Source organism: Lycium ferocissimum, chromosome 12 (genome assembly GCF_029784015.1).
Source record: "Lycium ferocissimum isolate CSIRO_LF1 chromosome 12, AGI_CSIRO_Lferr_CH_V1, whole genome shotgun sequence".
Lineage (NCBI taxonomy): Eukaryota > Viridiplantae > Streptophyta > Magnoliopsida > Solanales > Solanaceae > Lycium > Lycium ferocissimum.
In genome coordinates, this window is record NC_081353.1 from 44,197,078 (window position 1) to 44,211,005 (window position 13,928).

General features: G+C 37.9%; 1 protein-coding gene across 1 annotated transcript; it reads right to left on the reverse strand.

Moving 5' to 3' along the window:
- Nucleotides 1-1,787: 1,787 nt before the first annotated feature.
- On the reverse strand, nucleotides 1,788-4,604 carry LOC132039640 (purine permease 3-like). Its single transcript, XM_059430139.1, has 2 exons — nucleotides 3,806-4,604; nucleotides 1,788-2,433 (listed from the first exon to the last, which is right to left on the reverse strand). Exons 1-2 carry the CDS (start codon nucleotides 4,514-4,516, stop codon nucleotides 2,083-2,085), a joined length of 1,062 nt encoding a protein of 353 aa, XP_059286122.1. The 5' UTR covers nucleotides 4,517-4,604; the 3' UTR covers nucleotides 1,788-2,082.
- Between the last annotated feature and the right edge of the window lie 9,324 nt (nucleotides 4,605-13,928).

A 13,928-nucleotide genomic window follows, 5' to 3' on the forward strand; every position in this document is an offset into this window, starting at 1 on the left:
ACGTGGGTTTTAGTCAACATAGTTTTCTATTTGAATAATTGAAACATTTTGATTATAAAAAATTAAATAATTGAATTTGGTCACCCATATGCCAACGAGAGCTTTCCTAAGATGGAAAAGCTATTTAAAAAAGTACTCCAACTAGAATAAATTTCTCCATTAATCAACAGTAATGAATAGATAATTATTCCCCTTATTTAGACGAGCAGTTCATTTTTACAAGGGAAAAGGGTCAAATATACTCCTCTACTTTATTTTATTAGTTAAATATATCTTTCATTAGTGAAAGTTAACAAAAATACCCCTGCTGTCTTCAAATTTCACACTTATGCCCCTATTTGAACGGAAATCCCAAAATCCTCTCAAATTACCTAATTTCAAAAAAATTACTCACTTTTTTTATTAACCCGCCCCGCCCGACCCGCCTATCAGCACCCTCTAGCTTCATCTTCTTACATGGAGAAAAAAAGAAAAAAGCAAGAACACACCCAAATAATAAAATCCCAAAACTCACCTCAAATTTAATTTTTAAATCCAACTCCAAATCTTGATGCAGCCAGTACTTGTCATAAACATTACTAAGCACTAAATTTCTCCATTAGCATACCAAGATATACACATAAAACTGTCAGGAAAATAACCACAATGATTTAGCAAAAATTGTGCTTCTAGCAGCTTTTTTTAACTATAAACAGCATAGTTTTTCATATCCTCATAGCAAATAGTAAAATATAGCACCAAGTCGCCATAGATGCCATGAGTTGATGTTAGAATTGACAGGATTTGGGAATGCTAGAAGAGCCAGATTCGAGGGCACCAATTTACCTGCAATGCGTTCATCACATTCTTTTATTAGCTTTGTGAACCTCGACTCTCCCGGTGCTAAACTAGCACCAGTTTCCAAGGCGGCCTTTGCAGTTTGGTATTCTTCAAGCTTCACACAGGCCAACCTGGAAAAGTACCCAAAAAAAAGAAAATTAATTCAACAACGCAGTATCTAATAAAACAAGCACCGACAGTTAGCATGTGCTACTGCAAATAATAATATCGTTTCAGTTTGTCTTTGTTGTTCATCAGAAAATGCAGGGATAATAGGCGGGAAAATAACCACAATGATTTACCCACATTTGAGTGTGTTTTTGCTTTTTTCTTCACGAAAAGTAGTTAATGTTTGTAATGATGATGATGATAAAAGGCGGGGCGGGTCAACAAAAAGAGTGAGTAATTTTATTGAAATTAGGTAATTTGAGAGGATTTTGGGATTTCCGTCCAAATTGGGGCGTAAGTGTAAAGTTTGAAGACGTCAGGGATATTTTTATTAACTTTTACTAACGGAGGATATATTTAACTAATAAAATAAAGTAGAAAGGTATATTTGACCCTTTTCCCTTTTTTATAATAAAACAAGAAGTTAAAAAAGGAAGTCGTGACGTTGTTTTATATTTTTCTAAATTAGGTCTAAATTAAAAGTAGAGCTGTTTTTGGTTTATTATGTCATGGTCTAGTTAGCTTTGTCTTGTCCAACTGTAATTACTCGTTTAGTCAAACTTTCGAAAAATTAGAGGTGCCTTTTCTCAAAACTGAAATAGACTTAACTAATTTGTCAATTAGGTATTGGCTAAACTTAGAGGAAACGTACTCTCTTTGTCTCAATTTATGTGAAGAAATTCTGAATACGAGGGACAAAATACTTAATTTTAACTATAAACTCGAAAGATATTTTTTTATATTTTAAAATAAAATTATTATATCTGAAAGTTATACAAAAAGTACAACAAGTCAACATAGCTAATGATTCAACATATTTGAAAAAACATATTGAGAAATTAAAGTAAAAAAAAAAAAAACTTCCCAAACAGTAACAACTTCAAATAAAACTAAACAGAGAGATCACAAGTGACTATTTTCACGATTCACAACTCCCAAATGAAAGTCGATAACTTCCAAATAGTAATGTATTACAGAATTTAGAGAAACATCAGAAATTTCTAAGTAGAAATGAAATGAAAAACAACATTATTTTGTACAAAATACACCAAAAATCCCCTTTATATCCCTATAACCATGAATGTAATAAATAAATCAAACAGACTCAGTATGTGTTGTTGTGATAATCTCAGTTTCTTGACTTTTATTCTTCTGCTTCTTTGCTTGTTTGTACTCTCCATAAACGTATGAGACAAAACCCCAAAGAGAAAGAAAAAGAGAAAGTCCTTTTTCACCTGAAAATTTCTCATTAAAGAAAATTACGGCTAATACTTCAGTAACTGGGAGTAAAACTGCAAGCAAAACCCCAGACATCAAAGAAGAAGAACAGTAAATAACTCCAATAGCACCCACGTAAAAGCATTGCCAAATAATGGCAGTCCATATTAGCACCGTATAATATCTAGCTTCTCCCAAGTTATATTGTTTTGCCTCCCTTGATATTGCCTGCAAAATTTCAATTACAATATATTAGTGGTGATCTTAAAAAAAGAATCTCTAAATCTAATTTAACGGTCCTGCATGTCCAACTATAAGGTATTGTCCGCTTTAGGCATAGGCCGCACGGATTTGTTCCTTGGGTTTTAACTCAAAAGACGCTTCAACATTTGATTCTGAACTCATTCTTATAAGGTCCTTTAACTTTTTTCTTCCTGTTTCGATGTGAGATTCTCCTATTTCAAAGGCTTGCCCTCGGTCATGGGCGTCAAATCTAAAAACAAATCAGTACTTCGTCCCATTTGTGTATTACTGTATTTGACTGGATATAAAGTATAATTTTTTTAATGTAGTTAATAAGTCAGAGATATTTATGTATCTACATATCATCTTATTAAAAAAAAATTAAAAAATTATTTCTAAATATAAAAAAGCACCCAGAGAATCTAATAAGCACTATCTGGTTGAAAGGTTCTACACATTTTCTCTTTCTTAACACATTTTTTAGACAAAGACTATCGGTTTTTTCCTCTTTTCGAATGAATGATGATAAACCTTTATCAGAATTAGGTAAATCTTTATGGATCCAGTAGTACCCCATTTTTCATCTACTTATAACATATCACATATGCAAACAATTTAATACAGTGTTATTCCTGTTTTCATCTACGTATGATATGTGCAAATTTAATACAACGCAAAATGCATGTCGCCCCATTTTGACGTATACATCGCCCCTATCCAACTAAGAAAAAACGTATTTCACGACTAAAGAGTCTCCATCCCTCTATGTGGGGAAATGAATAACTTTGGGTTTCAAGCTAGATATATATTTATCAATAAATCCTACTGACAAAGTGAAATCACAATGAAAATAAAAGAATTCCAGATCTCAGAAAGAGAAACTTGATAAATTTAAAGGCCTTATGGGATCTAATTAAGAACGACACCAAAGGAGATAAATATATTGCTCCCCAATTTTAACGTATGTGGTCTTATTTCGTTTTAATCTGTTTTTAAAAAATAACCTCTTTGTAAATTTAGAAATAATTTATCTTAAATTTTCTATTTTACACTTAATGCAGGAGCGGAGCTACAATGTTCGAAAGAGGTGTTTGGATGAATTTCAGTAGCTTTTGCTTAGGCCCTTTATGTTTATTAGGAAATTCATTAAAAATATATAGATATTTAAACATCAGCACCGTATCTAAAACAAGCTATAAATTTGATGTGAAGTTTGGAACTTATAGACTTTAAATCGTGCCTCTGCAACTTACCTAACGAGAAGTTTTATAGCCACATAAATATTATATATGGCATGTTTAACACTAAAAATTTCAATATTTTTTACATTTAGTCAAATAAGTTGACGTAAATATACCTGAAAATCCTTATTGGCAATCATTCCAATGGTGCAAAAAGCAGTAGCAGCAAAACACATGACTAACTGAATCTCCAACACCAATGTAGCAGTAAGGGCTTGTTTTGCCTTCATGTAAGTCAACTCAATACAAGGCAAAATGAGTCCATACAAAGCTGCAGCCAAAAGTGTCATAACAAAACCAACAATATACTCTCCACTTGTCACACCCTCCGGACGATCACCGTTCGCACGAATACCCAATAAAACCGCTCCAACTGTCAACACAACCACCGCATTAATAGAATACGATGTGAATTTCAGCTTCACTATGAAGAAAGCACCTATTGCCGTGAAGGCAAGTTGAGCAGAGATAAGAAGCGAAGAAGTTGACACGGGGAGTTTTGACCCGCCCCATGAATAGCAAAAATCGTCAAGTCCAAGGGCAATGCCAATGACGAATGCTGCAACGAAGACTCGAGGCGTTATGAAATAAAACTTGGTATCAGAACCCTCGATTTTTCGACGATAGAAGTATAGGATGACAAGAGGTATGAGGGTGAGTGGCCATCCACCGGTTTGTAACCAACTACTAAGCCAAATTCTTGAACCTCCTTCGACAAAATATAAACGCATCATTAAAGGACCACCACACACACCAACTGAGAGTATTAAACAATTTATCACAAGAAGAATTCTCTTCATATTAGCGCTTACTCTTTGATCTTCCATTTTCAAGAGATTTAATTTTGATATAAACTTTGTTTGTGTTCTTCTACAATTTCTTGAAGTGACGGGAACTGTAGATTGCTATTTGTAGTTTGAGAAATGTTTTTGGTCCATTGGGAAGATTTGTTTCACAACATGAAGTGGTCCCACTTTAAGAAGGCTTAAAATTGTATTAGTGGAAAATATAGTGTGTACTCGATCCCTAAATATTTGGAAGTCTCTATAGCTGTGCCTGTTTATACAATTACAAGCATAATCATGAATACCAACAATATTAGCAACTCATCACGTCAAAATCAACCCATCAAGCTAAAATAAAATAATCTGAATTTTCAATGTCCATGACGACCGTTGCGTATAACAATTTTTTTATAATTAATTTGGTTGAAAAGAAAAGGCAAAAGACAATTAACATTATCATTTCTTTATGTGATTTTATCTGTTTGAGTGAAATATATACTCACCAATTTGCTTTAGGGTGTTGTCTGACCGCCCTACTGCTTCTGCATCATTCGATAGTGAATAAATCAAATACAATCAAAGCTCTCAATATAATAGCAATCTCGTTTGTTTGTGTAAGAAATATTTTCCTTGTCTCCTTTCATTACTTGAATTGGTTTATATACAAAATAGGAGAATAATATTCTAACCTAAAATAGGAGATTACACAATATACAAAATATGCTAACCTAAAATAGTAGACTACAAAATCTTCTAATGAATATTTACATATAGTCTATCACACCCCCGTTAAAATGAAACGGAGGCTTACGAACGCCGAGACCGTCCCGAAAATCTTCAAATAAGACTCGTGGTAGTCCCTTGGTGAAAATATCGCAACTGATAGCGGGAAGGAACATGAAGGACACGAACTCCGTCCGCGCGCAACCTTCTCACGAACAAAGTGAATGTCCATTTCAACGTGTTTGGTGCGCCGATGTTGCACCGATTGCCCGAAAGATAAATGGCACTCACATTGTCACAATATACCATAGTGGCCTTATGAATAGGACAATGTAATTCCAAGAGAAGATTGCTGCCAGGAGGACTCGGAGACAACATTAGCAACCCCCCTATACTCCGCCTCAAAGACTCGAGCGAGAGAGGGTAGGTTGGCGTTTCAAGACCACGATATCAAGTTATCCCCAAGAAAAACACAAGAACCGCACGTTGACCGACGTGTGTCGTGGCCCCCCCCAATCCGCATCGTTGTAAGAAAGAATATCCGTAATCGAGGACGGATAAAGATGCAAACCATAGTCAAGTTGTACCCCGAATGTATCGGATGATACGCTTAAGCGCACGCATACGAACCTCGTCGCGCGCATGCACGTGTAAGCATACCCGTTGAACAAAGATAAGAGATATCCGGCCTCGTGAAAGTAAGATACCGAAGGGCACTCGCGAGATCGCGATAGTGAGTCGTCATCATAAGAGCACCCGACGTGCCGCTCACCTTCGGTTTAGTATCAACCGAGTGTAAGTAGCCTTACACGAAGACATCCCAAATTCTATCAATGATTTCCGTGGCATACTTGCGTTGCAACGAAAAACAAAATTTCATTCTTATGTCGAGTGACATGAATGCCAAGAAAATAATTCAAAGGACCCAGATCCTTCAAAGCAAATTCCGAGGCAAGAAGAGCCATAATGGAGCATCGGAGAGAATCTGAGGAAGCAGTAAGAATAATATCATCAACATAAAGTAGCAAATATGCCATCTCGACCCCTTTTTGTAGATGAACAAAGAATTGTCGTATCCGTCGCTTGAAAACCAAGAGAAGAGACATAATCCGCAAAACGCTCGTACCATGCTCTTGGCCCGCTTAAGCCCATATAAGGACTTACGGAGTAAACATACATAATCCGGATGAGCGGGATCTCCGAAACCCGTAGGTTGATGCATATACACTGTTTCCTGGAGCTCACCGTGTAAGAAAGCATTCTTGACATCAAGCTGATGAATAGGCCACCTCTTTGATAGGGAAAGACTGAGAACTGTACGAATCGTAGCCGACTTGACCACTGGACTGAAGGTCTCACCACAATCAATGCCAACCTGTTGAGTCTTACCATCACCTACAAGACGGGCTTTATGCCTCTCAAAGTCACCATTAGATTTTTCTTTATGAGTGAAAATCCACATAGAACGAATAACATTCACATTAGGTGGACGGGGCACCAACTCCCACGTCTTTTTTTTAATAAAAGCATCAAATTCATCATTCATAGCCATTTTCCAATTCGGTCGCGAAGGGCGGTCGAGAGGGTTACGAGGAAGAGGGATTTCGTAACCATGGTATTTAAGTTAAAGAGGCGTTTTGGCTTAAAAATACCATGTCGACTCCGGTCACCATTCGGGACGATTGGGAGTATGGCAAGGCAAAGTGACGGTGGGAGGGGACCGCCACGAGGATAGGGGCATTGGCCCGGCCGCCGCGGGAGTGGGATCGGGCAGCGGGGCCGGGCGCCGGCGGGAGGGACCGGGCAGGGCTGGCCGGGTCACGGTGGGGGGGAGAAGCTAAGATGCAACCACAACGGGGAAATGCCATCGTCCAAAAACTCATAAGTAATAGAAGGAGAATGTAATTTGGAAAAGGGAAGACATTCTCATCAAAAATCACGTGACGAGAAATAATGATTTTATGGGACGATAAATCATAACACTTATACCCTCTATGATTCGGCAGATACCCCAAAAGACACACGGTGACCGGCTTACACTCAGGATAGTTGGAGAAGGAAAGAGGGGATAGCATAAACATCCAAAAACCCGAAGACGAGAGTAAGATGGCGTTCGTTGGTAGAGCACTTGAAGAGAGAAACGTTACCTAATAATTTACTTGGTAAAATATTAAGAAGATATGTTGCCATTTGTAAGGCGTGATGCCAAAACGAAGGAGGGAGAGAAGCATGTGCAAGAAGAGTTCGAGTGATATTATTGATAGAACGGATTTTTCTTTCGGCTTTCCCATTTTGTGAAGATGTATGTGGACAAGAAAGACGAAATGACATCCCATTAGACTCACAAAATTTCCCGAAGTGATCATTATCATATTCCCTCCCATTATCACATTGGACATTTTTAATATGACGTTCAAATTGAGTGTGAATGTGGGTTTTCAAAGCTAAGAATTTCGGATAAACATCGGATTTCTTAGCCAACGGAAAAGTCCATAAAAATTTTGAAAAATCATCCATAAACAGAACATAATATCGATGACCCAATGAACTTAACACGGGAGAGGTCCACAAATCACTATGAATAATATCAAATGACATCAAAGTTTCGGAAATAGATGAATCAAACGGCAACCTAATGTGTTTACCAAGAACACAAGAACGACAAATACTAGAAATACTAGGTTTATTACATTCAATGCTTTTACGAACCCTAAGACAATCTAAGATAGAATTTCCTGATGACCCAAGCGAGCATGCCAAAAAGGAGAAGACAACACCGCAAAGTTTGATGGAGTGGTGGTTGGATATTTGATGGTGGTAACTGATAAAGATCTCCCCGACTATCACACCGCATTAGTGGCATCCCCGTCCGAAAATCCTTCCAAAACTCATATGGATCAAAATCAATGCATACGTAATTATCCGTAGTAAACTTCCTGACCGAGATTAAATTTTTAATGAAGTTTAGAGTACGTAAGACATTTCGTAAGGATAAAAGGGGGTTCGGGGGAGGCAAACTAGTGTGACCACAACCACGAATTGGAATCGAATGACCATTTTTCACAACAATACCATTATTTTGATTGCTCAAATTAAAATAAGACGAGAGATTACCGGCCGAAGATGTCATATGAGAAGTGGCTCCGGTGTCCATGTACCAATTTTGGTCGCCAAGTTCAAGGTCGTAGCGTGCATTGCGACTCAATGTCGGCTGGAACATACGACCCGGAGAAGCCACCGCCGCCGCGCAGCCGCCGAGCCGGAGGAGGGCCCAAAATACCTGGCTTTGTGGCGGGGCGGGGCGGACGAGCCCAAGAGGCTGCCGGCACGGGGAGGAGAGGCCGCCCGGCCGGGGGGGGACCCATCGCCGTTGTCCAAATCGCCGGGCCGACCGGCCACCGGCCGGTAGTCCACCGTCGGCCGCCGACCGCGCTCGTCGGCAGACTGCCGCGCCACCTGGGTGATTTTGCCGGGCCGCTCGAGCCGCGCCCGAGCCCCCACCACCGCCGCTCCGAATTTTGGCTGGCGGAATTTTTGATTTCCCTCGGCGTGAGCTTGAGTTATCGTAGGGAGTGGCGTGTCGTCGACCGAGGCCACCATAGCCGAGCCGCACCCGGCGAGAAACCATGGCCGCAAGTTCACGTTCTTCCAAAACAAGAGAAGACCGAGCCTCGGTGAATGGGGCGGGAGCGGCTTTGCATGGCGAATTTGTGTCCCAACCCCTTTGTATGCATCGGGCCGAGACCCGAGACCGCTCGAAGGACAAGGCGGCTATTCGTCACGGGAGCCCCAACGTTTTTCGCCGATCGCAAGGCTTCGAGACATTGACAATAGGGGAGGCATTGGGAAAATCCTCCATACGAGTCGTCGTGAATTCTTGTTCAAGAGTCACCGCACGAGAAGTTTGACGATCTTGGAAGATATCACGTAAGCGGTCCCAAGCCTCCATGGCGTAGCATCCGGCTCGAGGATAGTGTTTACCGCATCATTCGAAATCGTCGAATAAATCCATCAAGCACGGTGGGCGTCAATGGTGGTCCATAATTCAATTTCCTCACCGCCTTGGGAGCCAGCTTCTCCTTACCCGTAGGGGAGGAATGATGTGATGAAGGACCCCGAGAACGAGCATGAATTTTGAAAAGCTCGGCCCATGTACCATATCGTGAGTTTTCCATCTCAAGAGTAACAGACGTGATTCTTGACATTGGAGACCGCGAGGGGCGGGTGGAACGTGGGCTTAGCCAGGGGGGGTGGTTGGTGCGCGTCGGCCATGGGAAAAAAAAAAAAAAGGGGGCGACGCTTAGGGAGGAAAACAAAAAATAGGGATTTAGGGCGTAGCGGAGGAGGAAGAAGAAGAAACCCTATTCGATACCATGTAAGAAATATTTTCCTTGTCTCCTTTCATTACTTGAATTGGTTTATATACAAAATAGGAGAATAATATTCTAACCTAAAATAGGAGATTACACAATATACAAAATATGCTAACCTAAAATGGTAGACTACAAAATCTTCTAATGAATATTTACATAGTCTATCAGTTTGTATCCTTTTTTTTTTCTTTTCCTGTTATAGCTACCAATTGGTTGTTATAAACCTATAACAATATTGAAATTTAAATAATATTATATGGTTGTTATAGACATAAATTACCTCCAAAAATAAAAAAATTCAATTTTTATTTTCTACAAAAAAGAAAGAGTAACGGAGGTGTTCGAAGGTAGGCACAAGCTAAGATTTTCACTGCTAGAAAACAAAGACTTAGCGATGGACACATTGCGTAGCTAAACAACAAAAATTCCATGCTAATCCCATTTGGTTACGAATTAGCGACGGATTATAAGAAAATTCAATTAGCTAGGAGCTATTTAGTGACGGATTAGCTAGGAATTACTGACAAATTCCGTAGCTAATCGTCTGTTCTCTTGTAGTGAATTTGCTCGTCGTGTAATGGTATAAGCCTACCTGACTGTGAGACCGACTGGTCGAACAGAGAAGAAAGTCGGTCATAGCGATGCGGGAAACCCATGTGGAAGGGCTCTCGCTCAACGGATCAAGGATATTGTGAGGATAACAGGTTGATGACTCCTGTCGATACGATAGGGTGATTTACCTTACTAGTCACATCCCTTAAAGATTTACTGTCTGGTCTAGTCTTAGATGCCTTTGTCCCTTTCCGCTTCACGCACTAGCACACTTCGAAGCAAGCTAGTAGTAGCCAAGGTCTAGTCTTCTCTTGATCCATCTGAATCACACTCTTATTGGTCCAATAGCCAAGAAATAGCACTTTCATGAGTACTGTTTCACGTACAACCTTTATTCCTGCTACACTTGGAACACTATACTCAGGGTTTCAAACCTCTAGTGAGTGACTATAAACGATTATATATGTTACCAATCAAATAGAATTGGTAGATTGATTTTTGGTTATTATGAAATTATAAATGCATAGATATTTAGTAAGGTTGTTATACAAAATGTATTTTACAAAGAGGATATAGTTATAATGATGGTTATAGTTGTTATAGGTAAAAAGTTGTTATAGATGATAAAATATAGCATAAAAAATCGATCGCAAAGAAAACTTGTATGTTATGGTGAAACTAACGTTGTTCCGGGGGATGGTTGTTATAGAGAGGTGTGACTTCAAAATTATGTAATGAGAGTTAATAACATGTAATTTCAAAAATATGATGCATTTCCCATATATTTTGAAATTTAATCGTCGGAAGTATGCAATGACAGTTTCTTGGCTAGCTCCTGGGTTAGTTCGTTAGCTGTCAATTTCGTTGCTTCTCATGATTAATTAATTAATTAATTACATGTGAGACGTAAGACGGAAGGAAAGTGGGAAAATAGGAACTACAGAAAAGAAGAGTTCACAAACAATAAGCTAGCATAAATGAAGAATATTCAACATACTAATTACAACAGTATTAGTAGCTTATGATTCACAAGGGAAGGATATGACAATTAGAAAATACAAGAGCAAATCAGTACTTTTGTTATTAAATTGCAGCGTTGAATTTCTAGAAAATCTAGTACTATTGCCGACCATAGCCTGTGCCGTGTAAATAGCCTCACGGCTCATGCTACTGATTTACATACACAGTCAATCTTTCTATAATAGCTTTCGGATTTTTTTTTTTTTTTTTGCTATGGCGAAATAATATTGTAGAAAATATATAATATAACATAATTAATATGAAATCGATTAAAAAACTTTAACTCTTATAGTAAAAGGTTGTTATTATATATAGATGACTGTCATAGAGAGATTTGATGGATAATTTTGCATTTAAACTATAACTAGTTTTACTTGTGAAATGATTTTTTTTTTTTTTTGGCAGTTCCAAAGGATGGGACAAAACGTGGGGTTTCTTTTAGGTAACTTGTTCGAATTAAATAATTATGACATCTGGCCAACAAATAAAAGTTTTTCATATAGCGTCCAGATTCCAGAACATGGACCTTAATTAATAAGAAACTTGAAAACATAGTGTAAGAACAGCTAGCTTAATTAAATGTAGCCAACTGCAATGGAAGAAAAACAATTAATACAAGATGGAGTGTAATTTACAAAGTTATCCCCGTCTGTTAGATGTTCTTTGAGAATTGAGTTATATTAAAAATGATGACAAAATACATCAAATCACCCTTAAACTATATTCAAAATGTCAATATCACACTTAAACTATACAAGCAACCTATTACACACCCGAACATCATAAAAATGAATTTAATATCACCCTAAAAGCTGATGTGGCACAAAAACAAATTATATTTAAATAATAGGAGAGTGAAGTAGTAAAAAAAAAATTAATAAAAACTGATTTTATTTTCATGTCCTCCTTCTCCATTTCATCACCACCAACCCTCTTCTCATCCACCTTCACGCCACACCCAACCCCCAGCCCCAAACCCTTCTTCTTCATCAGTTTTGCTGTGTCAAACTGGAAATTATTTCCAGCCGACACCATTTCATGGAAATTATGGAATAGATACGGGTTGGATTTTCTCAATGCCATGATTGAACATAGCCCAGAAAGGATGCAACCAATCATCATAGCCCCTTTACAACATCAGCAGCAGCAGCAACAACACAAAAATGAAGAAATTGCACAGTTTGTCCTTCAAATGGGATGGTCTTTAATTTTGAGGAAGAGCAAGAAGCGTATAGGGGTGTCAATGGCAATGGCAGTGGAGTAGACAATAAATAACAGTGAATAATGGAGCTTGCAGGTGTTCATTAAAAAAAAAAAAAAAAAAAAGAGAGAGAGATTGCAGCTCACTGATTCCAGCGCCGCCGCTGGCGGAGGAATAATTGTCCAAATGCCAAATTTTCAATGCACATTTGAGCCTAATCCACCCACAAGCACAACCGGTGGTGAATAAAACTAAATTTTATTGCAAAAAAGGGGAACAAAATTGAATTTTGGATAGGGGTGATGTAATTTCAGTGGTGAATTTAGTCGCGGATCTTGAATTTATGGTGATTGTTTGCAATTTCTTATAGTGGCAGTAGTTGTGAAGCGATTTAATGGTTGATTTGGTTGTGGGTGGTGAAATTTGTGGTAAAAAATTTTATTTTAATTTGTGGTGGTGGGTTTGATGGTGGTGATGGATATGGTGGTGGTGAAATTGATTGTGGTGGTAGCGGCGGATATGGTGGTGGTGAAATGGGTGGTGGCAAATTTGGTGGTGGCGGATATGGTTGTGGTGAAATTGGTGGTGGGGGTGGTGGTGGATATGGTGGTTCTAGTGAAATGGGGTGGTGAGATGGTTTAATGATGGAGAAGATGTAATTATGGGAGTGTTTTATGGTTAATTAGGAATTAATTAATGTAAATATAATTAACAAAAGAAAATCAAATGAATAAATAAAAGAAAAATAACATAAAATTAAAATTTAAAAGATATCCAATGTGGCGTTGACGTATCGCTGATGTGGCAGCGAGTGTGTCACACCTCCCTTTATGCAAGTGGTTATATGTGTATCAAGGTGGTATTAAATCCACTTTTTACATGATTAAGGGTGTAATAGGTCGCCCGAATGGTTGGAGTGTGAACTCGACTTTTCAGGTATAGTTTGGGGTGCATTTGATGTATTTTGCCTAAAAATGACTACTTCTTTAATGTTAAGAATCTAGTTGAAAATAATTGCTAATTTTGGTTTTGAATTCCTAAAGTGATACTCCCTCTGTTTACTTTTACTTGTCCATTATGGACTTTGCACACCCCTTAATAAATAATAAATGAAGTGCATATTTTACCATGATACCCATATTAATTGGTGTATAATTGTATTGGATTTGAAAAATGATTTAGAATGAGTAATTAATGCTAAAGGCAAAACAGGGAAAACAAATTATATTTCTCTTGATATGCGAAAGTGGACAAGTAAAAGTGAAAATCTATTTTTAAAATAGCGGACAAATAAAAGTGAACGGAGAAAGTACTTATTTTGGGATAAATTATTTAAACTAAAGCAACAGTTAAAATGAGACGAGAGAGTACAAACTTCACAAGAAGGAACTTCTAATTCGACGTTAATGAATAAATTAATTATTTTTCTAATATTTTATTACGTGCGATCCATTGAGATTCAGCTTTTCATAGCTTCAATTCGTTAAAAAGGAGAAAAAATATTTAAAACTATAAATTAGGTTATGCTCGTGGCTCTATTTTCATTCGTAGTATAATATTTAGACCATCTGACTTTTTTAAGGAC